The following is a 23,179-nucleotide window of genomic DNA, read 5'->3' as shown; positions in this document are numbered from 1 at the left end:
CCCTGTCACTTCCCCTGGGCTCCTGTCTGGCCCCATCCCCGCCCCTTTCCTATTTAAAGTTCTTTCTCCCGTGTCTCCTGCATCTCTTCACATCTCACCAAGTCCCGGGCCAGCTGTTTGATTCCCTCCTGGCTGTCCCCTTTGTTCTCAATTCATCTCTAGTTAAAAGCTTTTCTCTGTGCCTCCCCTTTAGCACTTATCAAAAGCCTCCATCTATGTCTATTCTGAGCTTTGGTCTTTAAAACACCTGCCTTCCCACTTGGGCCTCTACCTGGCCCTGCATTCACCCAAGTGATGTCCCCCCACCCCCCTCTCACAGCGCTGGGCAGAGTCACATGGATGGGATGCCCCCCCCATCCCCCCCACCAACCTCTCCTTCACGGAGACCCCTTACAGTTGCTCTGTGAGCCTTTGTCTGGTCAAGCTCTCTCAGGCCCTAGTCCCTCTCGGGAGACTGACCGGCTGCAGCAACAGCCACAACCCACTTCGTGAAGCGGAGGGAGCATATCCAGCTGTGCCCGTGACCTCGCCCTGCACCCTGCGCTGCTCAGAATTCTCAGGTGACACAGCTGCTGTCTCTGAAGGTTCCTGCCACTTGCATTTCCCCAGCCAGTCCGTCCCTGTTGCTCCCAATTATGCCCAAAGGAGCAGAGCTTTGTCAGGTGTTCGGCTCTCCGCTGGGGGAGGCCGGAACCCTTAGGCTGAACCCTGCACCCTCCTCTTCCTGTGGGACGCAGGCTAGTGGCCTCTCCATGCCCTCGCACGCTGACCGGTCCCTCCACGCTATGACGCGCAGATTCCCATACGGGCGTCGATCATCCTGATGCAGCAGACCCTGCTGGCCCTTCCTCCGGGACCATCCCCAGGGCCACCTACCCGCTGCCCACAGGCCCTTCTTCCTTCCTATTTGCCTGAACCAGGCACAGGGCTGTCAGGAGAGACGGGGCTTCTCGCAGCCCAAGCGGGGAGGGTCCTGAGAAATACTAGCATATGGCAGTTTCAAGCAATCCCTTCTCCTTGCCAGTGGCGGATGTAGGCAGGGCAATGAGACGAGAGGGGAGATCTGATGGGGGCTTCTGGGAAAGGTTCTCCTGCCCCTAAGAAGATCTGTGTCCTAGGGCCCCTGGAATGAAGGCAGCCCTGGGGGCAGGGCAGAATGCTGGGCCAACAGGACCCAAATAGAAAAGAAACCTGTTTCCTGACATTCTTGAGCTGCTGAATTCCCCAGCCCTGGCTCGTCCCTGCCTCCAGACTTCTGTCTTGTTACCGAATACCTTCCTCATTGTGTAAGCCATTTAGAATTGGAGTTTCTGTGACCTGCCGCTAAAAGCATTCCAACTGATACACGAGGCCCAAAGCTGCTCCCCAGTGCTCCAGGCGACAGTACCGAGGTCACTGGTGCCATCTCGCCCACGCTCCCCGCGACCCAGAGCTCCTGCTCCCGGACAAGGCAGGAGACTCCAGCATGAAGACAGGCAAACCCGGGTCCAAGTCCCAGCTCTGCCACCGCCTCGCGTGGGACCCTAAGCAGGGTCTCCCAGGGCTTTCAGGTGCTCACCTGCATGGCAGGGGAAACAGTCCCTGCAGCATCAGAGCAGGTGAGACGATGCCACACAGAGCACCAGGCCCCGTGTCTGTACTAAGGACGCAATACGTGGGAGCTGTGATTATTACGATATTTTAACATTTCAAGTCTGCTTTGTCTATTTCCCCCTGGATTGGGCCTGATACGCGGCAAATTCATCCACCCATTCATTCATTCATTCATTCACCTACCGGACAAATATTTACTGAGTGCCTACAGCAGTGGTTCTCAACCTGTGGGTCGCGACCCCTTTGGGGGTCGAACGACCCTTTCACAGGGGTCGCCTAAGACCATCGGAAAACTCATATATAATTACATATTGTTTTTGTGATTAATCACCATACTTTAATTATGTTCAATTTGTAACAATGGAAATACATCCTGCATATTAGATATTTACATGACGATTCATAACAGTAGCAAAATTACAGTTATGAAGTAGCAACGAAAATAATTTTATGGTTGGGGGTCACCACAACATGAGGAACTGTATTAAAGGGTCGCAGCATTAGGAAGGTTGAGAACCACTGGCCTACAGGGATTAGCAGTGACAAAGCAGATTGAGCACGTGTGTTTTAAGATATAAAGTTATGAGGATTAAATATGATACATAAACTAGGTACATGGAAGGTGTACTGACTACTAGTATTTTCTATCTGCCTCTCCATCCTCCCCCCCATCCAAGTCCTGCCCTGCTCTGTGCCCTGGTTGGCTGACACCCCCCCCCCTGCCCCCCGCTTTGCTGACTAGCTTCTGGTTGGGTTATGGCAGGATGGAGAGAGAAGGGGTGATGTTTCTTCTCCACTACCTCCCTCCTTGGGGTCATGTTGCAGCCCTGCCCTCCCTAACTACAGCCCTGCTGTCCAGTCTCACTGGGCTCCCTAAATTCTATGCCTTCTGCCTCCCCTCCCCCCAGGGCGGTCCAGCTTTCTGCTTTCACTAGTCCCTGGGTACCTCAACATCCCTGTGCTTTCCCTCATCCCTCTGGGTGGCCCCTTCATTACAGTCCATCCATGTGAGCCATCTGAGAGGATACAGCGGGTGCTCACAGCGCTCCCAGCCCTCGGAGAGGAGGGGCTGTCCACAGGGGCACCAAGACCGGGGTCCTTGCACCCCTGGGAACCTGGCCGCCGTGCCATCCCTGGATCTTGAGCACAAATCCAAGGGGTTTTTCTCAGCTGTGTCTCTGATTTCTGTGCAGCCTTGGGCACTGCTGCACCACCTCAGAACCCCCATTTCCCAGCCGTGAGGTGGGACTGACATTGGGATTCCTGGGTGCCGGTCCTGGCTCTGATCCACCTTGCTCTGCACCCCTGGGAAGTCCCTTTCCATATCTGAGCTGTCCCCTCAGCTGTAAAGGAGGCGGCTGGACTCACCCATTTCTAACCTCCTGCCTCTGAGCCTAGAACCTTCTTTATGTCCCAGCATCTGGACATTTCACAACCCCAACACCCAGAACAGGCCTGGCATCCGGGACCTGCTGAGAAATAGTCACGGAACCAAACAAGTGCCCTAACAGCCTCTCAACATTCTAGGCCCAGGGGCCACCCTGCACCTCTGGGCCAGCCACCCGGGCACCCGGGACCACAGGGCAGAAACACCCACGGTGAGGTCAACTCTGTGCCCACGGCTGCGAATCAAATCTGAAAGAGGGTGAAACACCCCTGCCGCTCCTTCCCATCTGGGGGTGAAGTCTCTCTCCTTCCACCCCTCCCCATCTGACGTCCACGGGAACACACTGAACCCCAAGCACCAGACTGAGCTGCAAGTGCAAGCTGGCTTCTCCCTCAGCTGGGCAATGGCTTGGGAGCTAAGAGGGAGGCTGAAAGGAGATTTGGGAGGTGGGGTCCCACAGAGCAGGAGGGACTGAGAGTGGTGAGAAGGCAGTGGAGAAGAGGGGAGTGGCAAAGATGAAGGGGCACCTAAGTCCCCCTCCCACACCCCAGGGCAGGCCAGGTCTTAGAAGGACCCGTCATTGGGGCTGGTGGGGACAGGAGTCTACTCGCTCCCCCTCCTGCGGAAGCAGCTGCGGAGAAGGCTCTCTCTGGCCCTGTGTGAGGGCTGGTGAGGGGAGAGGCCTGGCTGCGAGCCTAACTCGTAACCCAGATCCAGAGCCCTGGGATTAGGCAGAGGAGAGAGGAGATGGCTCAAGGGGCTGCTGGGGCGGTCCTGGCAGGGGGACCTCTCTGGGCATCGGGTGGGAAGGCGGTCACGGGGACAATGGCAGGAGGTGGCCAGCACACAGCACTGCGGGGCGGGGGCGGGGGACTGGATGGGGCCGAGGTCCTGTTCCCGTGGTGCCCACCTTACCTGCTGCTGGGCCTGGATCCTCATGTACTCGGCCCTCTGCTTGCCATGCTTGCCTTTGTCGGGGCTGCCGGCCTGGCCCTGGGCTGCCTTCAGCCTAGAGGCCCCTGGAGTCACCACCTTCATGGGCGGCACGCTGCCTCCGCCACTCTGCAGGAAGAAGAGCCGGGTCAGGTGTGGGGGGGGGGGGCATACAGGAACCCCAGGCACTAGGCGGGGTCTCTGGGGCTAGGACCTCTTCAGTGGGCCCTGGAGACCCCTCCAGGCTCCACACCCCTGCCCAGGACTCAGGGCCACTCTCTGAGGCCAGGTCTAAGGCCTCCCTGAGGAGAGGTGGCAGGGGTACCCGCTCGGTTCCTGACCACTCAGCTCCCCAGTGAGAACTCGGTGGTGGTTTCCTTGGAGAGCCCAGAGGCAGCTGGCAGCCCCTGGGGGAGCCACTTCTAATATAACACCCCCACTCCCAGCAAGGGGCACCATCCTGAGCCCAGGAGAACAGGCCTGAGATGGGGGAGTGGGGGGGTCTTTATAATGGCAAACAGAGCAGGATTGGCAGCCCCAGGCCCACATCTCCTCTCAATGGGAGGTTGGGGGTGCAGTCTCCCTAAGATGGACCAGTCCAGCCCCCTGAACCACTCGAGGTACCAGACCTGCCTGGAAGGGCCCTGGGAGTCCAGAGGCGCAGGCAGAGAACGACAGAGACAGAAAGAGTCACACAGGAGGGGCAGGGAGGGAGGGGAAAGAGTGAGAAAACTTTATTTGTTGGTTTACAGATACAGAGCAGAGGAGAGGCCCTGGTCCCTGCCAGGCCTGGATGGGCTGGTCCCTGGGGAGGCCAGCTTCCCAGCCTCCTCGGGCTCAGCCTGCAAACCCTGCCCGACGCCAGGCTCCCAGGAGGGTGGCAGGAGCTGAGAGAAGGCCAGTGGGAGAAGGGGGCTGTCTGGGTGCTCCTGCAGCCCCCAACTCCCTCCAGCTCTGAAGATGGAGAGACTGGAGCATTAAGGCAGGAGGGGAGAACAGGGGAGGAGGCAGCCACCTTGGGCCTGGGGGGCAGGGGTGGGAGGCTGCCAAGGGGCCTCTCGGAGGGGGCCGTGCCCATCTGGCTCAGCGTGGCTTCCAGCTCCTGGAGCGTCTCTTCCAGGCTGTCCATCCGCTGGGGGGTGGTACCCCTCACTGTGCCGCCGAGGCCAGCACCAGGCTGGCCCTCACACTGCCCGCTGCCAGGTGAGGCGGCGTGTCCAGAGTCCTTGGGGGTCTCCTCTGGGTGGTCTTCTCTGGTCTCAGCAGTGGAGGGCTCTTGAGTTCTGTCTGGGGCTGGTCCCCGAGAGCAGGGGACCCTGGCTCCTCCCTCTTCTGGACTGTAGCCCCCTGAGCCCTGTCTCTTCAGAGATGTCCCTGGCTTCTCGGGCACCCAGCTGCTGCTGGGCCTGGAAGCCTCGGCCACCACCTCTGGCAGGGCCCTCCCACTGCCAACCAGGGTCCGGGGTCTGGGGGTGGGGGTCGTTCTGGGACCGGGCTCCTCCAGCCTGGCCTCTGGTGGGGAGGGAGGGTCGGGGGCACACTCCGTCAAGATGATCCGGGGGATGCACAAGGCCCTGGCACCCGGGGCCGCCTGGGGGGAGAAGAAAGATGAGGGAGAATATGATCCCTGCAAACTAAACCACCAGAGCTGGGACGGGGGTGGGGGGGGGTGGTTAGATGATGGGTGAGCCCAGCCCCTTTCTTCCATAGTAGGGGAAACTGAGGCAGGGGAGGGGCCTGAGTGAACTCAGCAATTAGAGGCAAAGCTGGGACTAGGAATCAGGCCTCTTCCCACCACACCCTCCAGTCTCCTGCGTTCTGGCAGAGAAGTCAGTTTACCTAGAAGCACAGACACAAGCTGACTTCTCCTTGCCCATGCTGAGTCCTGGGAGCAGCTCTCCCAGGCACCCCCCTCAGTGTGCCCACCTGTGCAATGGGATAGCAACAGGAGGGGCGGGCGGAGAGTCAGTGAGCTGGCAGCCTGCACACAGCTGTTTGCTGGATTGAACTGAGTGACGGCCCAGCAGCCTGTGAGGGTGAAGACCAGATGTTGGCCTCCGGCCTCTGAGGGTTAGGCTCTCATCCTCATCACAGGCCAGAGACTCCTGGTCCCCCCACCCTCCACTTTCAGAACTTCACAAGGCGGGGGACGTGGGGGCGGGGGGAGCGGGGAGCTCGGCTGGACCAAGTCCCTCTGTTGCACACAGGCTCGGGCAAAGCTAGAGCACCTGCTTCTTTGTGAACATCCCTCGCTTTGGCTTTGGAGCGGCCACAGAGACCCCCCAAACGGAGTGAGCCCTGGTCTAACTCTGAGCACCAGTTTGGGGCCAGGCTCTGTCACCTACGCCTTCACCTTTCATCCCTACTGTAACCCACCAGATGGCTCTCACCGTCTTCACGAGGTAGAAACCAAGGGTGGGGAGGGTCATGTGACTCGCTCAAGGTCATTTACCCACGGCTAGTTAGTGGCAGCGCCAGGACTTGAACCCAGGTAGTCTGGCTCCAAGTCCAGTGCTCTTTCCACTAAAAGGAGCCACAGGGAACATTTGGGGCGGGGGCAGCAGGTTCCCCAGCCTCCCTCCCACCAGCCCTGCCACCGGCTTACCTGAAGACGGGGGTGCAGACTAGGAAGGCAGAGAGGGTGACCCATGCCTGCCCGGCTCCACTGCCCGACGGTGCCTCGGTGAGCCAGGCCCCAAAGGCCCGCGGAGGGGCTTTGCCCACTGGGCCCCTTCCGATTGGCTCTGAGCCAGAAGGGGCAGGGGCTGGGGGCCGCAGGCACAGCCCTCTGGGGGCAGCCCTCCCATAATGCTCATCCCTAGACGGCTCCTCGGACGGCTCTGTGTCCATCCTGCACCCAGCAGACAGCACTGCCCCCCATCTGGCGCCTGTCTGCTCCCCCTGGCCAGGGAGACAAAGCACCACCAGGCCTCAAGCCAGGCCAGAAATCAGGTGGTGGCCGGCACGGGGCCACGGTGGGCCAAGGAGAACCAGAGGAGGCAGGTGAGCCTGTGTGCACGGGAGGCTGCCCGCCCAGCCCAGCGTGGAGTGACTGAGCGGAGGGAGATTCCCAGTCCACCCGCCCAGGTTGCCCTCCCGAGGCACAGTCCCCGAGGGGTGCAGACAGCAAGTCCACCCCCAAGTTCCCAAGAACGAGTACAAAGGAAATAAGTGCAGGGGACAGCAGCAAGGACTGAAGTTAGAGAGAAAGGAGAACTTCCCAAATGCTGAAAGATACGGAGCCAGCAGCCAAGGAAGGGCATGGGTTTCTTCCATTCCAAGCTCCCTGACCAAGAGGGCAAGATGGGGCCATGGGCCTGAGAGGGGCTGAAATGAGCTCCCCCTGGGGAGTCCTGGCCCCAGTGCAAGGCACAGGTTCCTGTGGGAGAAATGAACCCCCGCCTGGCACAGGCAGCAGAGTAGGGGGGCAGGAGGCAGCAGAGTAGGGGGGCAGGAGGCAGCAGAGTAGAGGGCATGGTGGAGACTTAGACAAGGGCTCAGGACAAAGTCAGATTTTGAGTTGGACTTAAAGTCACCTAGTGAACAAGGTCCAAACTCCCAAGGACAAAACCCAGGCTGCAGGCCAGACCTAAACTCGGGCCACAGATTGGAACAAAATACCCAGACCCCCATGGGCCGACCCGAATGAAGCCTGTAAGAAAAAGCAGACCCGCCCTAACCGGCTTGGCTCAGTGGACAGAGCGTCGGCCTGCGGACTCAAGGGTCCCAGGTTCAATTCCGGTCAAAGGCATGTACCTTGGTTGCGGGCACATCAGTAGGGAGTGTGCAGCAGGCAGCTGATTGATGTTTCTCTCTCATCGATGTTTCTAACTCTCTATCCCTCTCCCTTCCTCTCTGTAAAAAAATCAATAAAATATATTTTAAAAAAAGAAAAGAAAAGAAAAAGCAGACCCAAGGGGCTACTGGCTGCCAGGCTGCTGGAGTCCCAGGGATGGAAGGAAGGGTTGTGCACCTGTACTTGGGGAGGGGGGCGGGGGGTCCAGGTGGGTGAGGCTGTGGCGGTGGTGGGGACGCAGGGATGTGACTGGCATCTTAGCAGGTTAGCGTGACAGGTGAAGAGAGGAAGCTGTGGAGGCACAGGCAGAAAGAGCGCCGTGAGAGGTGGGGGCAGCCTGTTACCTTCCATGTGGGGCCTGGGGCTGAGCCCCCGGGGGGCCCTGAGTCCTGGGGGGGCAGCAAGGTAGGGATCGGCTGGCGGCAGGGCGTGGGGGGGAGGGAAGCCACTGAGCTTCTCTCAAACACCTGGGGAGCAGAAAGTGGGGGACAGTTTGGAGGGGACGCACAGGGAGGACAATGGAGGTGCTGGTCTATGGCTCAGGCACCACAGGAAGGGAGGGCCTGGGCTGGCACTGGGATCCCAGCTTCACTCCTTGGCCCTTCACAATCGTCACTGGCCACTCTGCCCTCCCATTTGTCTCGTCTCCAGAAGCCCTGGGAATCCAGGGTCTGCGGCCACTCAGAGAGGGGGCCGGGAACACTGGAGTCTGAGTGACTTGGGATGGGTTCGAGGCACTTGGGTATTAAATGTTCAAAGAACATTCAAGGGTGGGGGTCTCAGAGCACAGGGGGGGTCTCAGGGCAGTTAGGGGTGGTTCACAAAGACTGAAATCAAAAACCTCGCCTGGCCGGTGTGGCTCAGTGGTTGAGCATTGACCCATGAACCAGGAGGTCACAGTTCGATTCCTGGTCAGGGCATATGCCCAGGTTTGGGGCTCATCCCCAGAAGAGGGTGTGCAGGAGGCAGCTGATCAATGATTCTCTCTCATCATTGATGTTTCCATCTCTCTCCCTCTCTCTTAAATCAATAAAAACATATAAAAATATTTTTTAAAAACCCAAACCTGCAGGGAGGGACTTTAGACCTGCCCGCCCCCCCCCCCCCCCCCCACACACACACACTTTACAATGGAGAGAAAAATCGAGGCAAGAAGAACAGGGTCCCAAACAGGCCGGCACCCAGCGGGAAGCCCAAGGGTCCAACCCCTGTCCTAGTCCGGCCACCTCGCCCCGGGGTCAGCTTGGCAGGGAAAGGGAGCCGGGTCTGGCGGACGACCCGGGGGGCCAGCCGCAGCCCTGACCCACCTCCAGCTCCGCGATGATGCGGTCCTCGTCGTCCTCGTCCTTGATGGCAGAGGCCATGATGGGTGGGGTGGAGGCCGGGCGGGCCACCTCGGACACCGTCCGGCGCAGCTTCACTTGGGGCTTTTGCACCTCCAGCTCCTCGGACTCGGCCTTCTGCAAGGCCCAGGCCCCGTCAAGCCCAGGCTCTGCCCGCCTCCAGCATCAGCTCCCCTCCTAAGCTCCATGGGCTCTCGACCATCTCCCACCTGCCCTGGCTCCTCGTCCTCCCAGGACGGCCCCTTCCCACGGGAAAGCCCAAGCCAGACGGAGTCCCCACTGGCCAGCTTCTTTCCTGCCACTTCCTCTGGGAGGGGGCCGCCCGGAGGATCCCTGGAGGGCCCCTCAGGCATCCCCCTAACTCAGCCCCTCACCCCCTGCCCCAGGTGGGGCAGTACCTTGATGAAAGTCGAGTCCTTCTTGCTGGTGACCACAACCTCTCCGGTGCGCGTGGTGGTCAGGCCGTGGGAGGACGGGAAGCTCCGGCGGGGAGGGGGCGGCGGGGGTGACTTGGAGGGCTTCTCCGTGCGATACCGGGGCACCGTCAGCTCATCTGCAGGCAGCCAAGGGGCTGGAGGTCAGGGGACCTGTGCCACCGCTGACTCCAAGGGGCTAGACCTTGCTTCCTCCTCCAAGGAGGAGGGGACAGGACACAGCCCCCCCCCCCTTACCTCCCCCTGCAACCCAGCCCCAAGCCCCGTCACTCCTCTAACTGCGCTCTCATCCCTCCATACTCCAAGCCGCGGAGCGCCCGGGAGCTTGTTAGAAATGCAGAAGCTGAGGCCCCACCAGAGCCGCCGGATCGGAAGCCAGATTCTGGCAGATCCTCAGGCGATGTCAGGTACACGTCGGAGTCTGAGAAATGCTGTTGTCCTTCACCTCTTTCCCCCCTGACCCTCACCCTGCCCTGGTCTGGACCTCTGTCCTTTTTCCATCAAAAGAGAACAATACCTATTGCAAGAGCCTGTCCCTGCCCACCAGGCCCTCCCCCTGATTTTTCTGGTGGTGGGGACTGTTTCCAGGGCCACGTGCAGAAGAGTCACTCACACCTGACCCTCCTCTGCCTGTGATCCTCCGTGGCTCCCCATTACCCAAAACCGCATCCCACCGCCCTGTCCCAGCACCCTCTGCACGTGCCGATCTTTCAGCCTCAGCTTGCCACTCCCTGGCCCGGGCCCCGCTGGACCCTCCAGGCGTGTACACACGCCGTTCCCTCTCCCTGGCGTGCCCGCGCTCACTGGCCAGGGAAGCACCTATGTGTTTTCAAGGCTCCAATGGAAAGGGCCCTCCCACGGGAAGCCCTTGCTGCCCTCCCAGGGCTCCTCTGGGACTGCTCCACACCAGAGCTCACCTCCACCACTGCATTTAGCACCACATCCTACTTCTGCTCTACACACCAGCCTGGGACAGATGACATGACCACACTGGGCTTAGTGCCCTCGTCTGTACAACGGGAATAACCACCATAACTGCCTCCTGGGGCCATTGCAAAATTATAAGAATTAATATATAGGAAGCGTTTGGGGCGGTTCTTGTCACATAGTAAGTGCCTGATAAACATCTATGTTAGTATCAGTCCTCCACTAAATTTTAAGCTCCTTAGAAGCAAGCATGTCTTAGTCCTTATTCCCAGCACCTAGCGCACAGTAAGTGCTCGACAAATGTGTGTGGCAGGAATGAATAAGTGAATGAGTGATGATTGCCATTTCTGGTTCAGATTTGTGCCTCCCCTCTGAGCTCACAGGCTGGGGTGGGGGGCCGGGAGCACTGGAACCATGTCTATATGGATCAGCGATGCACCCTATGTCAGCACAGCCTGGCTCAGGGCACGTGCTGGGTCTGCCTGGACTTGCTCCTCCTCCCTGCGTGGTCCCCTCAGCAGCACTCAGGCCAATGGGGAAAGCTCTGGATGGGTCCAGCTCTAACCCAGACTCTGCGCTTCCCTTCAGTAGCTGAGGGTCAGGCTGCTGATGTCCCAGCCCCTCCCTTCTCCAACAGCCTGATCACAAAGATTCTCTCTCCCCCGTGCTTCCGCCATCAACCTGAGAGCTTCTCAAGATGGGGCTTCCCTTCTCTGGGCTCCTCACCCGCCCCTATGTTCCCCCGTACCTGAGCCCCTCCTTCCACTGGGCTCCGTTCGGGGGGCTGCCTTCTGGCCGTGGGGGACCTTCGGGGGCTTGTGGTCAGGGGTGGGGGCCGGGCCTGGGTGGGCCTTGCTCGCACAGTCCAGGTCAGGGATGGCCTTCAGCAGCTCCGCCTGTGTCTCCTCCAGCAGCCGATTGATGTCCTTGGCACTATACTGGGTCAGGGCCGCCCGCTTCTCCTCCCAGTCCCGCTCAGCAGCCTTAAGAGGAGGGGGCAAGAGTCAGGACTACAGTGGCCGCCCGCTCCTGGGCCTTTGGGGCCTCAGCTCCTTCCCCCAGGCACACATGCAAGGAATGGTAAAGGAAGCCCCACATTTGGCCCAGCCCCCCGGAGACCTGGGAACTTCTTGAATATTACAAGCTTTCTCCATGAGTCTGGAATGCTACCTTCTTCATAGACTACTCTCTGGACATACTTAGACCTGTTTCGGGACATTCTCTTTTGTTTCATTGATCACACAGTCTATTCTTATGCTAATGCCACACCGCTTTAGCTATTATGGCTTTATAATATGTTTTTCTGACTAGTAGGCTTCTCAGACTTCCTCCTTCACCAGGAGGAATTAATCATGCCACGTCGGTACTTCCAGCTGAGGATGGTGGGAAGAACGTGTGAGCCCAGCTGACCCCCTATCCCGGGCCCAGTACCTCCACAGACACAGCCTTGTCCACGCTTCTCTTGCCAAGAGTGTCCAGGCCTTTGGTGGGGTTGCCCCCCTTGGGGGTGGAAGGGCCCCCCTCAGCTGGCCCACTCAGCTCATGGAGGTTTAGCGGAGGGCTGGGGGGTGGCATTTCAAAGTCCAAGCTCTTGTTGAAGTCAGTCTCGGCGGTCACCTTCTTAGGGGACTGATTCAGGAGGTTGTTGGGGGGTGGCCACACACCCTCGTCCACTTGCCTGGGGTCGGAAGAGTTAGAAGCAGCTGTGAGACCAGCAGGGGGGTGGGCCCACGGAAGGGAAGCCTGGCCTGAGGGAGGCGGGTGTAAGAAGGGCTCTGGGGTCTTGCAGGACAGAGGCAAGGGCCTGGGGAGGAGTGACTGCACCCAGCATTAGGGACAGACAAGCCTCGAACAAGTCGGAGTTGGGGTATAGCTCCAGCTGCACATCAGTGACCTTTAAAAGGGGAGTCCGGATAAGGGGTCAGGCTGATCTATCAATCTGGGCCCAGGGTGTGCCCCCGTGGGAAATCGGAGGTCAGAGGTCAGAGGCCAGGGGCAGAATGACCTTCGGATCTGGGCCAGCATGTCTGTGACCCCGCGGCAGCGCTTGAGCAGCCCATCCAGGCGCTGGGGCTCCTCCTTCAGGAACTTCACGGCCTCCACCTCCACGCGCAGCACTACCCGCATCTTGCTCTGTAGGCCTGGGAAGTGAGCTGAGGGCACCGGGAGGAGTGAGCTGAGGGGGGAGCAGCTCAGAGGAGTGGGGGGATGGGCAGCAGAAAGGGCAGTGCTGGGTGGGAGGGAGGGTGTGGGGGGTGCAGCGGGGACGCCCACCTGGACCACGTGCCACATCCACCGGCCCCCAGCTCACCCTTGAGCTCGGTCAGTGTCTCCCCGAGCTGTTTCAGCACCAGCGCCTTCTCCTCCAGCTCGGGGCCCGGCACCAGCCGGTGGTTGTGGGAGACATCCCTCTGGATCTTCTCCACCGACTTCTCCAGGTCACTGCAGCCACAGAGAGACCCTCTCAGCCCCTGCTGGCCCCAGCCCCGCCCCCTGACATCGGGCAGCTGGAAAGAAATCAGGCCACCAGTCAGATCAAAATGAAAAGCCATCCACCAGGCCACGTGCCCAAGCGAAATCGGAAATGCCAGACCTCGGAGGTGAGACCTCAGAAGAGCTCCCTGACGGGCCCCTGGATCTCCTTCTGAAGCTCCGGTCTTTAGCCACATCAGCTCACACCTCCCTCCCGATAACGCGCATCCTCCCATTCGCATTCTGCCAAGGAAGCAGCAGAGAACTTGGCGGCCTTGCAAAGCGCTAGCGGCAGCGACACGCGCCCCGAGGGGGTCTCTTTTCTTGCAAGGTGGCACTGCCGTGTCCACCTACCCTTCCTCAAATGATCCAGACACTCAGCCTCTTTCTTTGAGGACAAAACCTCTTTTGATTTTCAACGGGCTTATGCTGAGCCTGTGTCGTTTTAAACCCCACATCTTTCTAAAATGTAAATCAGACTCGGCCACCACCCCCTGCGTTGAACCTTAAATGGATCCCATCGTTCTGCGGCTAAACTCCAAACTCTTCAAGGCAGTCAAGAAGGGCATGAGGGTAAGTAGTTGAAAATTTGGCTCCAGAGTCAGACAGACCCAAATCCCAATCCCAGCTCTGCCCGCCCCCGCGGAGAGATCTTGGACAAGTTACCGACTCTCTCCAGGCCTCAGCCTCCTCATCCAAAAGATGGGGGTGGTAAGAGCGCCTTCCTCCTGGGGCCGCGGTAACGATTGAATAAGCTAATGCAGCCGGGGAAGGGATGGCGAGCGGTCAGGCCCTGGGGACTGCTCATTTTCCTTCCAGCCACATCTCTTGTTCCCGTCTCTCTTGCTTCTGTTTAGAACCGTCTGGAATTCCTCTGAGGTCCTTGCATGTGCTTTCCTCTCTGAGCTTGTTTTTGGTGCACCATTCCCGGAGGTCCTGCAGTACCGGGTCGATGCGTGGAGTGGACGGGGCAAGCTCCTATTCCATCTCCCTGCTCCAAAAATCCATGTAATATGCTTTCCTTGGATAGAGGATGTATCAGATATTAAACCGATACTACACTTGATCTTAGCCAAAAGGCCGAGAAGTGATCTCTGGGCTTTTTTTAATGCCATTTCCTCTGCTTAGAATATTCCATTCAAACACACACACACACACACACACACACACACACACACTCTCAGACACGTGTGCACATACACATATACATGTGACTAATACACTTGTTCTCAGGCCTCAATGGGAATCTGTCCTCTACTCCTTACACTTGAGGTTGGGGGTCTGCTTCCTGCTCCCCACCCCCCCCACCCCCAGCCTCTGGGGCTCCTGTTTGCTGGACTGTGCAGCGCCAGGCAGGCAGAGCCGTGCCTTCCAGAGTCGTAGCCGATGCCCAGCACCTGGCAGGGTGCCTGGAGCAGAAGAGCTTTCTAATAAATAATTGTGGGCTGAATGATTAAGTGAAAGAAAGAACTGTTGATCTCAGTGGGGCCTGCGAAAAGGACTAAAAAAAAAAAAAGAAAAAGAAAAAAGGAACAAGAAAGAAAGAACCGCCGCCCGGGCAGGTCACCTCAATTCTGTCCTCGAGTCACTGACACCCCTGACTCACGTGCGGCACTTCACATGCCTCCCTGACAAATCCCAGCGGTTGGATTTCAGCTCCACCGTCCAAGTGGAGACAATTTCTGAATCCCAGTTCTCCCACCCGGCAGATTTGCTCGCCCTCAAAGCTCTGTCATCAGCAAACCTGATCAGCATGCCTTCTCCATCTTCATCCAACTGGTGGGTAAAAGACAGGCCGCGCTGGCGCCCAGGATGAATTCTTGTGACCCAGCACGGCCAGGGAAAGCGCTGGCATGTCCCTAGCCCTTCTTATATGCCAGATGCACACTCAGCCCTCCCCTTTCGTTACCCGATTTCGGTGAGTTTGAACCTTTTTCATCTCATGGCGCACATACACTAATGACGGAAGTGCTGTGGTACACCAACAAATGTATGATTCTGCCGATCTGACAAAAAAATGGATAAAATTTTGATCCATTCACACCAGGTGGCTATTTTTGTGTTGGCTATGGTCATTTTTTTATTTGACAATCTAAGGGAAAAGACGTCAGCCCTCGCACTGAAGAGTCTCACATTCCATTCCCGGTCAAGTCATGTGTGGGAGGCAACCAATCAATGTGTCTCTCTCACATCAGTATGTCTCTCTCTCTCTCCCTCCCTCCCTCTCTTCCTCGCTCCCTCCTTCCCACTCTCTCTAAAAATCAATGGAAAAAATATCCTCAGGTGAGGATTAACAACAAAACAAAAGTAAGCCCGTGCCCCTGACTAAATAGTCAGGTATTGCATGTTTTAAAAATTCTTGCAGCACACTGGTTGAAAATTGCTGCCTTATTTAATTCTCACCACAAATCCTGTGAGTGGGACCCATGATTATGTCCAATCTACACATAGATCAACAGTAGCTTAGACACCAGACGACACTTCCTAGCCTCGCTGGCAGTTAGAAGTGGCCGTAGACTGAGGTTTAGCCGATGGCATACGAGTGAAAGGGGTACATGCTGTTTCCAGGCCTGGCTCACAAGAACCTCCCATGTAAGCTCTCCCGTGCTCTTTCCCCTTCACGTTGGCTGAAAGGCAATGACCCTGTGGGTGGTCTTGGAAGGCACATATTGAAGATGGCAAAACGTCCATTAGCCCGGGTCCCTGGGTGACTACATGAAGGAGGGCCATCCCCCTAACCCACCCGATACTTTCCAGGAGAAAGAAAGACACGTCTATTACTTTTGAACCATTATATGATTTCTTACAGCAGCTACCCTAACTAATCAATTAGCCACCTCAACTGATACTACTGGCTTTGGCATTTTTATTAAAAAGAGGCTCCGGGAGATTAAGTAACGTATCATACAGCTATTTTGTGGCAAAGCAGGACCTACTCATGTCTGACTTCAGCCATTCGGTTCCACTGCATCTCACTCCCACACTGGAGGACGCATAGTATTGGCCTTAACTTCCTGCAAGAGGCCAGGGCGAGAAGAAGGGGCAGAAGGGAGCCAAGGAAGAGCAAGTGTACAGGGATAAGGAAGGGCCTGGTCCACCTGATGCCTGGGGAGGCTCTGGGAGCTGGGCAGGGAGGGCCCTCATGGCCCAGCTGGAGCCACTGCAGGCCTGGTGTGCAGCGCAGCCAGGCACCACCCCAAAAAGGCAGGAACCCCCTTCAAAGCGGGTGGAGAAACCTGCCAGAAGCAATCTATCATCCCCCAAGCTCTCACAAGAGAGCGGTGTGAGTGACAGGTTTGCTAACAGGGCAGGGGGTAGTGAGTCTATGGGTTCCTGGAGAGCTGAGGACCAGACACTCATATGACAAAGGCTTAAATCCATCCTTTCTTTTCCTCTGCCTCTGTGCTTTTTTACTTCCTTTTATTTCCCTTTAATGTCTCAATAAAGGTGTGTGTGTTTTTTAATTCCAACCCAGCTCCTATGTGGTGAGGGAAAAGGGCAAGGAGAGAACAGAAAAGTCAGATAACAGAATTCTCTGGGTTGGGCAGCCCCCCGGTCTACTTGGAGGTTGCACCTGAGTTGTCACTAAGCTTTCACACCTGGAGTGATGGGGGGGCTGCAGCCAGCTTGTTTCCAAGTGGGATGACCCCTTATTTCATCTCAGCTCCAGGGGTGTGGGCCCCAGGCTGAGGGGCAGGGGGGCTTCTCAGGAGCCCCTTGCAAGAGGTACAATCAAATAGGACTTGGTGAGGACGCTGGGCTCCTCCGAGCAGCGTCTCCCAGCTCCCTGAGTCACTGTCCAGTTGAACCCATGCCCCCTCTGGAAAGAACTGCAAACATCTTAGTACTTGGCACCGATGAGGAAGCCACAGCACAGAGAAGGGCAGAAACGGCCCCGATCACACAGCCTCTCGGTGCTGGAGCAGGACCTCAGGTCCCCTTGTGCCCGGTGCCATCAGGAGGGAGGCCAGGGCAGGGCCTCTGTCTCTGACCAGGGAAGGCTGCAGGGGGTGGGGGTGGGGGGCTCACACAGTGGACCGGCAGCGAAAGGTAGCGTCTTCCTTCCACGGTGCCAGACAATCGAATCTTGGCCAGACAGCTATTTGCTAAATTTGGTTCAAAGACTGTCTTCTGTTAACTCTTCCACATCTAAGCATTTGGGGGTGGGGTGTTCTTTATTCCTCATTCCTTCTGAAAAAGCCAGATTTTTTCCTTGGCTATCCCTGGTCTCAGAGATTAGGGAATGGGGATGCTGGCAACTGTGGCTGGTCAGCGCCAAGATGACCAAGCTAGCAACACCTGCTCCTCCACCTGGATACTCTACCGGAGGGTCAGTTTACATGTCACAGGCCAGAATGAAAGCAGACAGACGGCGCAGTGAAATCAGGCAGCTGGCCACGTGAAAGCAAGGCTGCAGGCCACGGGGTATCCAGACTGTGGGCCATTAGGAAGAAAGACCATAGCAAAAGCAGGCATCAAGCCAGAAAAAAAAAGAACTCAGGCATTGCGCCAGATGGCCCAAGGTTTGTGGGTCACCGAGAAATCAGGCCACGCAGGAGAAGGAGAGCAGACTTCAGAACAGACCAACGTCATCTGTGATTCAGAAGGAAGGGAGGTTGCGCGCCACCCCGGCCTCACCCCCCGCCCCCCTCCCTCCGCCGCCAGGCCCAGCCTCACTTCAGCTGCTGGGTGATGAGCTCCTCGTCGTTGAGGTAGCGCAGCCGCTCCTCCTCCACCAGGGTGCGCTGTCGCTGCAGCGGGTCCTCGTGCCGCCGCGCCGCCTCCGACACGCGCATGCTCAGCTCCGCCTCTGTGCCCTTCAGCAGCGCGCGCAGCGACTCGAGGTTCTGCAGCTGTCAAGGCAGATGGACCGATGGACCGGGGTGGGAGGGGATGGAGGCGCGCATCAGGGAAAGGGCCAGGAAGAGGCAGGCAGAGGACAGCCCCAGGCCGGGCGGGCTCCGCAGCATAGGCGGCTGCTCGGCTGCGGCCGTGAGCAGCAGCGAAAGGCTGGGATGGAGGGGCGCGGCGTGGGAGGTGGGGGGTGGGGGGTGGGGGCTGGGGGGTGGAGGGCAGAAGCCGAGGGCTAAGTTCTGGAGGACAGAGGCAGGAGGAGAGAGGCATGGGGGGTAGTGGGGGAGGGGTGCTGAGTGGCCCAAGCAGAAGGTGCGGCTGCATGACTGTGGACGTGAGCAGCAGCGAAGGGGTGGGATGGTGGGGGGCGGAGGACAAGGTTACTGTGCTGGGTAAATACAGAGGCAAGGAGAACAGGGTATTTGGGGGACAAGGAGTGGCCCTATGTAGGGCCCTGCCGACCATGGCTGTGGCTTCGATGGGCTCAAGCACTGGGGTTTGATAGAGAGTTTCCATGGCTGGAACGGGTAGGCTAACTTAACCCTCGAACCCAGCTCTAAGGCCTAGTTGGGGCAATGGTGGGGGGGCGGGCGAGATCTTATCTGTTGCCCAGATGGCAACTCGCTGCCCCCCTCCAGCCTGTCTCTGCTCATTATTCTCACCTGACGAGCTCTAGGGCCCTCTGGAGGAGCGGGCACCGCGATGCCAGGCTCCTGGCTGGGGGGACCATCTGCCAAGCGGGGCAGGGTGGGGGAGGGAAAAGGGGGACTGGGGCGTCCCTGAGTACTAGCTGGCGGGGGGGCAGGAGGGCGGCTCCGTGGGATGGACGGGGGTTCCAGGAGTGCGGTAAGGATTCAGGGACGGGGAAGAAGGGCTCAGTGTCGGGGACACAGCCGAGGGATGGGCTTGGTCAGGGCACAGAGATTCAGCGAGGGGGCAGAACTCAAGGAAGGGGAAGGGGAGAAGCGTTCGGAGAGGGGCCCAGTGATCGGCAGGGACTCGATAGAGGGAGTAGGGGACGGGCCTGGACTTCCGGGGGGGAAAGTTTCCGCACAAGTGGGTGGGTTCAGACGGGGCGGGGCCCCGGAGGGGGCGGTACCTGGAGCTTCCGCAACTGCTGCAGCTGGCCGCGCAGGTCGCTGGTGCTGCTCTGCAGGCCGCGCAGGTGCAGCTGCATCTGCAAACGGCTGATGGCAGCGGGCTGCCCCGCGGGGGTGCTGCTGGCTGAGGGTGGGGGAGGGCCGGACACTGGGGTGGCCCCGCTGCTCCGGCTGCCGGACCCGCAGGCTGCAGAGGGGCCGTGCGGATGGGAGAACAAACCATGAGCTTGGAGGCGTTGAGGCCAGGTCGTCCCCCCACACACACAGTAGCGACAGAGGCACGTGGCTCTGACTCCCTGCCCCAGATGGTAGTCAGCCCTCCTGTGGGGCGTCAGGGCAAAAAGACTTCTTGGGCTAAGGTGACTACTCATTTTCCTTTCAAGTATTGTTTACAGATTGGTAATCTGAGGCTCGGAACGTTTAAGGGGAGGAGAGCAGGGTCACTCACGTGCTGAGGGCGTGGCTGCTCCATTGGAGCCTTCGATCTTCTCGCTGTGGCACAGGGAAAAGAGGGCCATCAGCGGGTCCAGGCTGGTCCCAGGCAGTCAAAGCTGGGTGAGACCTAACCATACTCTCCAGGCCCCAGATCTCAGGATGGAGCCCAGAGAAAGGAAGGGACTCACACCCAGAGTCACACGGAGAGTCACTGGCAGAGCTGAGCCCGGGGGCCCTGCTGCCCACGCTCCCTCCCTCTTGCCCCAGCTGCGGGCCCTGCCTGGTGCTGGGAGCAGCCTCACCTGGGCGTCTCGGGCTCCGAGCCTCGCAGCAGGGCGCTCTGCACCAGGCCTGTGAGGCTGGCAATCTGCTTCTCCATGGCCTCCATGCGCTCCCTGGGGAGGACGGTGGCTTTGAGCAAACCCTTGTTCAGGCATGGGGTCCCTTCTGACCATTGCTAAGATTAATAATTAGAGGAAATACCATTCCCTCCAGCCACCAGCACACAGACAATTCCAAGGGCCCTAACAACTAAGGATCAAGCCCCCCCCCCCCCATCCCCATATAACATTGGGAAGCCCGTCTCCATCCGACAGTCACCCCCTCCCTCCGCAGTCTCATCTCTCACCACTGGCTCCCTAATGGGCCCCACCCTTGCCTCTCAGTGCCTCCACACGTTCTCCCTTTGCCTGGAATGTCCTCCTCTCTAAATCCAGCCCAGAGCCCCCAGCTGCCTTGAGGAATCCCTGAACACCCTCCCACGGGAAGTGCACGCATTTTTAATGCATCTCCCCCACTAAACAGGGCAGAACCGGGTTTGCCCAACTTGGCATTGACAGTGTCCAGTGCACTGCCTGGCACACAGGCCACAAGAGAGCTGCGTGAATGCAAATCACTTCTCACCTCCCAGCAGCACTGCCCGGGGGCAGCGGGGGACAGACAGGTCAGTGCCCGTCACCTCCTCCAGCCCTGCATCCTTAGGAAGGAGCTGAGTGATGAGCACGAGTTCCCCCCAATCGGAGGCCACCTCACTGAATGGACCTCCTCCCCACCCCTACTTCTAACCAGCACCCCCTCCCTGGTGAACTTCAGCAGGCCCCGTGCTGGACAGCTCCGGGCTGCACATTCTGTTTGGGCAAGAAAGGCTCTAAGGATTGGAGCTGATGCAGCCTCGGTTTGGGGGTTAGGAAAACCAGCTCCGGGGACGAATGCAAGCCCAGGTCTCCGGAGGCCTTAGGGCCCCGTGTGCACCCCTAAGTGCTTATGGACAGAAGGAAAGTGGCCCGTCCGTCTCTCCATTGCCTACCCTGCCACAAGGTACTCCGGCGACCCCCCTACGACCCCAGGTCTACAGAGGACTCCAGGGTCTCAGAGACCAGAGCACCACCCTCCACAGACGCTGCAGTGCCCTCTCCACCACCCCCACGGCCTGAGACCTCGCCAGCTTCCCTTACCTGGTCTCTGCGTCCTTCGCTGGCACGGGCGGCCCGAACCCAACGAGCGGGCGCTCCCCGGGCCCGGGGAAGAGCTCGGGAGGGGGGACTCCGGCCGTCGAGGAGCCCCCGGCACTGCGGGCCTTGCCTCCCGGGCTCTCCGCGAAGACCGAGGAGGAGCCCGAGTCTTTGCGGAAGGACTGGCGAACCGGCGAGCCGCGGCTGGGCGGCCCCGAGTAGGGGCTGTGAGGCGGCGGGGGGCCTCCGGGGGGCGCGGCCACGTCGCTCAGCTTCTGCGGCGACGAGGGCGGCAGGCGGAAGCCGTAGCCGTCGCCGTAGAGGGGCCCGCCCGCCGCCTTGTACAGGGAGTCCTCCAGGTCGGACTGCAGCGCGGCGGCCGAGTAGGTGCTGAGCGAGCGCACCGAGCCGCGCTTGTAGAGGCCGCCGGCCCCCGGGTAGGCGAACGGGTCGGCGGCGGCCGCGGCCAGGCTCAGGCGCCCCTCGTGGAGCAGCCCGTAGGGGTCGGCGTAGAGGCCCTCCCCCTTCACCAGCATCATGCCCCCCGCCTTGCTCGCCAGGTCCTCGTCCGGCTTCACGTCTCGCCGCTCCAGGATGGCGCTGGGGCTGGGGCTGACGCCCTGGGCGGCGGGGGCGCCTCCCAGCCGCTCCGCCGCGTGGTGCACCGGGCTGCCCGCGTAGGAGGGCGGGCGCCCCCCGGCGTACGAGAGGCGCGAGCGCGACGGGGAGCCCGACGGCAGCCCCGACGGCAGCCCGGGCGGCGGCGAGCCGGAGGCCAGGTGCGGCGCGGGCGACAGGTTGTTGAGGCGCCGCGTGGGGGACGACTCCCTGGACGCGTACACCATCTCTCTCTGTGCGGAAGACAGTCCGGGACCCCACGGGGCTGGTCACGCAGGGGGTCCTTGCTTGGGGAGCCGGTATCTCCCCCCCCCCTCCGCGACTCTTGGGAAGTCCCTTCTGTTCTCTGCCTCCCCAGCTCCCAGATGGAGGGAGAAGTGGCACCCGCAGCCCTAGGGTGAGGGGTGGGGAGGCCCAGCGGGAAGGAGTGGTTCCTGGAAGGGTCGCCTAGGATAGCTGGAGGCCTGCTGGCGAAATCCTGAGCGGATGGAGGGGGGGGGGCAGGAACCCGGGAGAGGAGAGACCCCCACATGACCCCACAACTAATGGAGGCCCCTCTGCTTCAGTCTCTATGTTCCTTTCTCCAAAACTGGCCCTGGTCCCTGATGACAAGGGATTGAGCTCCTGGACCCCATCTGCCCAGCCCCCGCCCCCCATGCCCCGGGCACCCCCAGCCGTACCCGGAGGTCCCCGTTGGTGAGGTGTGAGCCGGGGAAGGCGGCGTAGAGCGGCTCCTTCCTATAGATCTTGATAATACTGCGGTCCTGGATGTCCCTGGAGGGCGGGAGGATCACAAGTCACCATCCCCCAGCTCTGCGTGGAGGAGGGGCGGCTACTCCAGGGAGAGGGGAGGGGGCTGGCGAGAGGGGCCAGGAGCCCAACCCCTTCCTAACCCCTGGCTCAGTGGCTCATCTGCCTCGCGCTACCTGCCACCCACCCACCCACCCACCCACCCCTCACACACACACCCAGCAGCCTCCCTCCCGTCACCTCCTGGGGCTCACAGCCCGTGTCAGGTTAGCTCAAGGCTGGGGGAGCGCACAGGGGATTCGGAGGGGAGGAGGTGGGGCTGAGAGCCGGGGAGGGGGCGGGGCGCAGAGAGGAAGGGCTGGCGCTGGGTCGGTCCCGGCTTAGCCCCCTGCTGGCTAAGGAATGGCCTTCGAAGTCAAGCCCGCCACCGAGAAGTACCGGGACGCCCACTCATTCCCGCCCCCCCCCCCACCGCCCCCGCCGGGGCCACGCCCACCGGACGTCCTCCAGCTCGTAGAAGACGTTGCGGGCCTCGTCTTTGATGAGGATGGCGGTGTTGGGCGACTTGAGCATGCCCATGGTGAGCTTCTGCGGGAACATGTGCGCGATGAGCGCGTGCAGCGTGTCCAGGCTGCTGACTTCATGCGTGATGTGCACGCGCCGAGTCTCTTCCCCAAACTGCAAGAAGAGCACCCCTGCGAAGGAGACGCTGTTAGTGCGGCCGCCACCGCCTCCACGCCGCCCGCCGGGAGAGCGAGGGGGGCCTTCGGGGGCCACGCCGGTCCCGCAGAGGCAGGGCCTGAGACCCGCCCCCGCCCCCGCCCCCACCCCGGGGTGCAGGTGCACCCAGGCGCTCCTCATGCTGCGGGCCTCCCCGGGCACCTCCTTGACCCCAGGCAGCTTGCAGCCTAGAGAAGGAAATGGAATTGGGGGCGAGAGCAGGTGGGACAGAAACTGGGGAGAGTCGTTGCTGATGGGGAGAGGGGTGAGAAGGGAGGGTGTGAAGGGGGGCTGCTGAAGAGGGCGAGTGAGAGGGCTAAAGGAGAGAGGGGGGGCAGGGGATGCTGAGGGGTGGGAGAGATGATG

At 59.9% G+C, this 23,179-nt stretch overlaps 1 protein-coding gene and 1 pseudogene across 6 annotated transcripts in view; both read right to left on the bottom strand.

Moving 5' to 3' along the window:
• The window catches only part of SRCIN1 (SRC kinase signaling inhibitor 1), a 64,190-nt gene that overhangs the window by 1,900 nt on the left and 39,111 nt on the right, over positions 1–23,179 (bottom strand). For 3 of the 6 annotated variants that reach the window (XM_036339186.1, XM_036339188.1, XM_036339189.1), the window contains 14 exons: positions 22,590–22,788; positions 22,024–22,117; positions 20,729–21,576; positions 19,577–19,669; positions 19,288–19,331; positions 18,839–19,026; positions 17,563–17,738; positions 12,725–12,855; positions 12,419–12,566; positions 11,845–12,091; positions 11,162–11,396; positions 9,451–9,605; positions 9,017–9,169; positions 3,896–4,042 (listed from right to left, as the gene is read on the bottom strand). In XM_036339186.1, the coding sequence (XP_036195079.1) occupies positions 3,896–4,042; positions 9,017–9,169; positions 9,451–9,605; positions 11,162–11,396; positions 11,845–12,091; positions 12,419–12,566; positions 12,725–12,855; positions 17,563–17,738; positions 18,839–19,026; positions 19,288–19,331; positions 19,577–19,669; positions 20,729–21,576; positions 22,024–22,117; positions 22,590–22,788 (2,858 nt within the window). Of the gene's footprint in view, positions 1–3,895; positions 4,043–5,364; positions 5,505–5,752; positions 5,942–8,053; positions 8,177–9,016; positions 9,170–9,450; positions 9,606–11,161; positions 11,397–11,844; positions 12,092–12,418; positions 12,567–12,724; positions 12,856–17,562; positions 17,739–18,838; positions 19,027–19,287; positions 19,332–19,576; positions 19,670–20,728; positions 21,577–22,023; positions 22,118–22,589; positions 22,789–23,179 lie in introns of those variants that run through there. The other 3 variants (XM_036339187.1, XR_004972681.1, XM_036339184.1) reach the window with 3 other exon arrangements.
• On the bottom strand, positions 13,797–13,977 carry LOC118672589 (annotated as a pseudogene).

The sequence above is a fragment of the Myotis myotis genome, unplaced genomic scaffold, assembly GCF_014108235.1.
Source record: "Myotis myotis isolate mMyoMyo1 unplaced genomic scaffold, mMyoMyo1.p scaffold_m19_p_17, whole genome shotgun sequence".
NCBI lineage: Eukaryota > Metazoa > Chordata > Mammalia > Chiroptera > Vespertilionidae > Myotis > Myotis myotis.
Note: the sequence above shows the minus strand (reverse complement) of the source record. Positions and strands in the feature narration are given on the sequence as shown.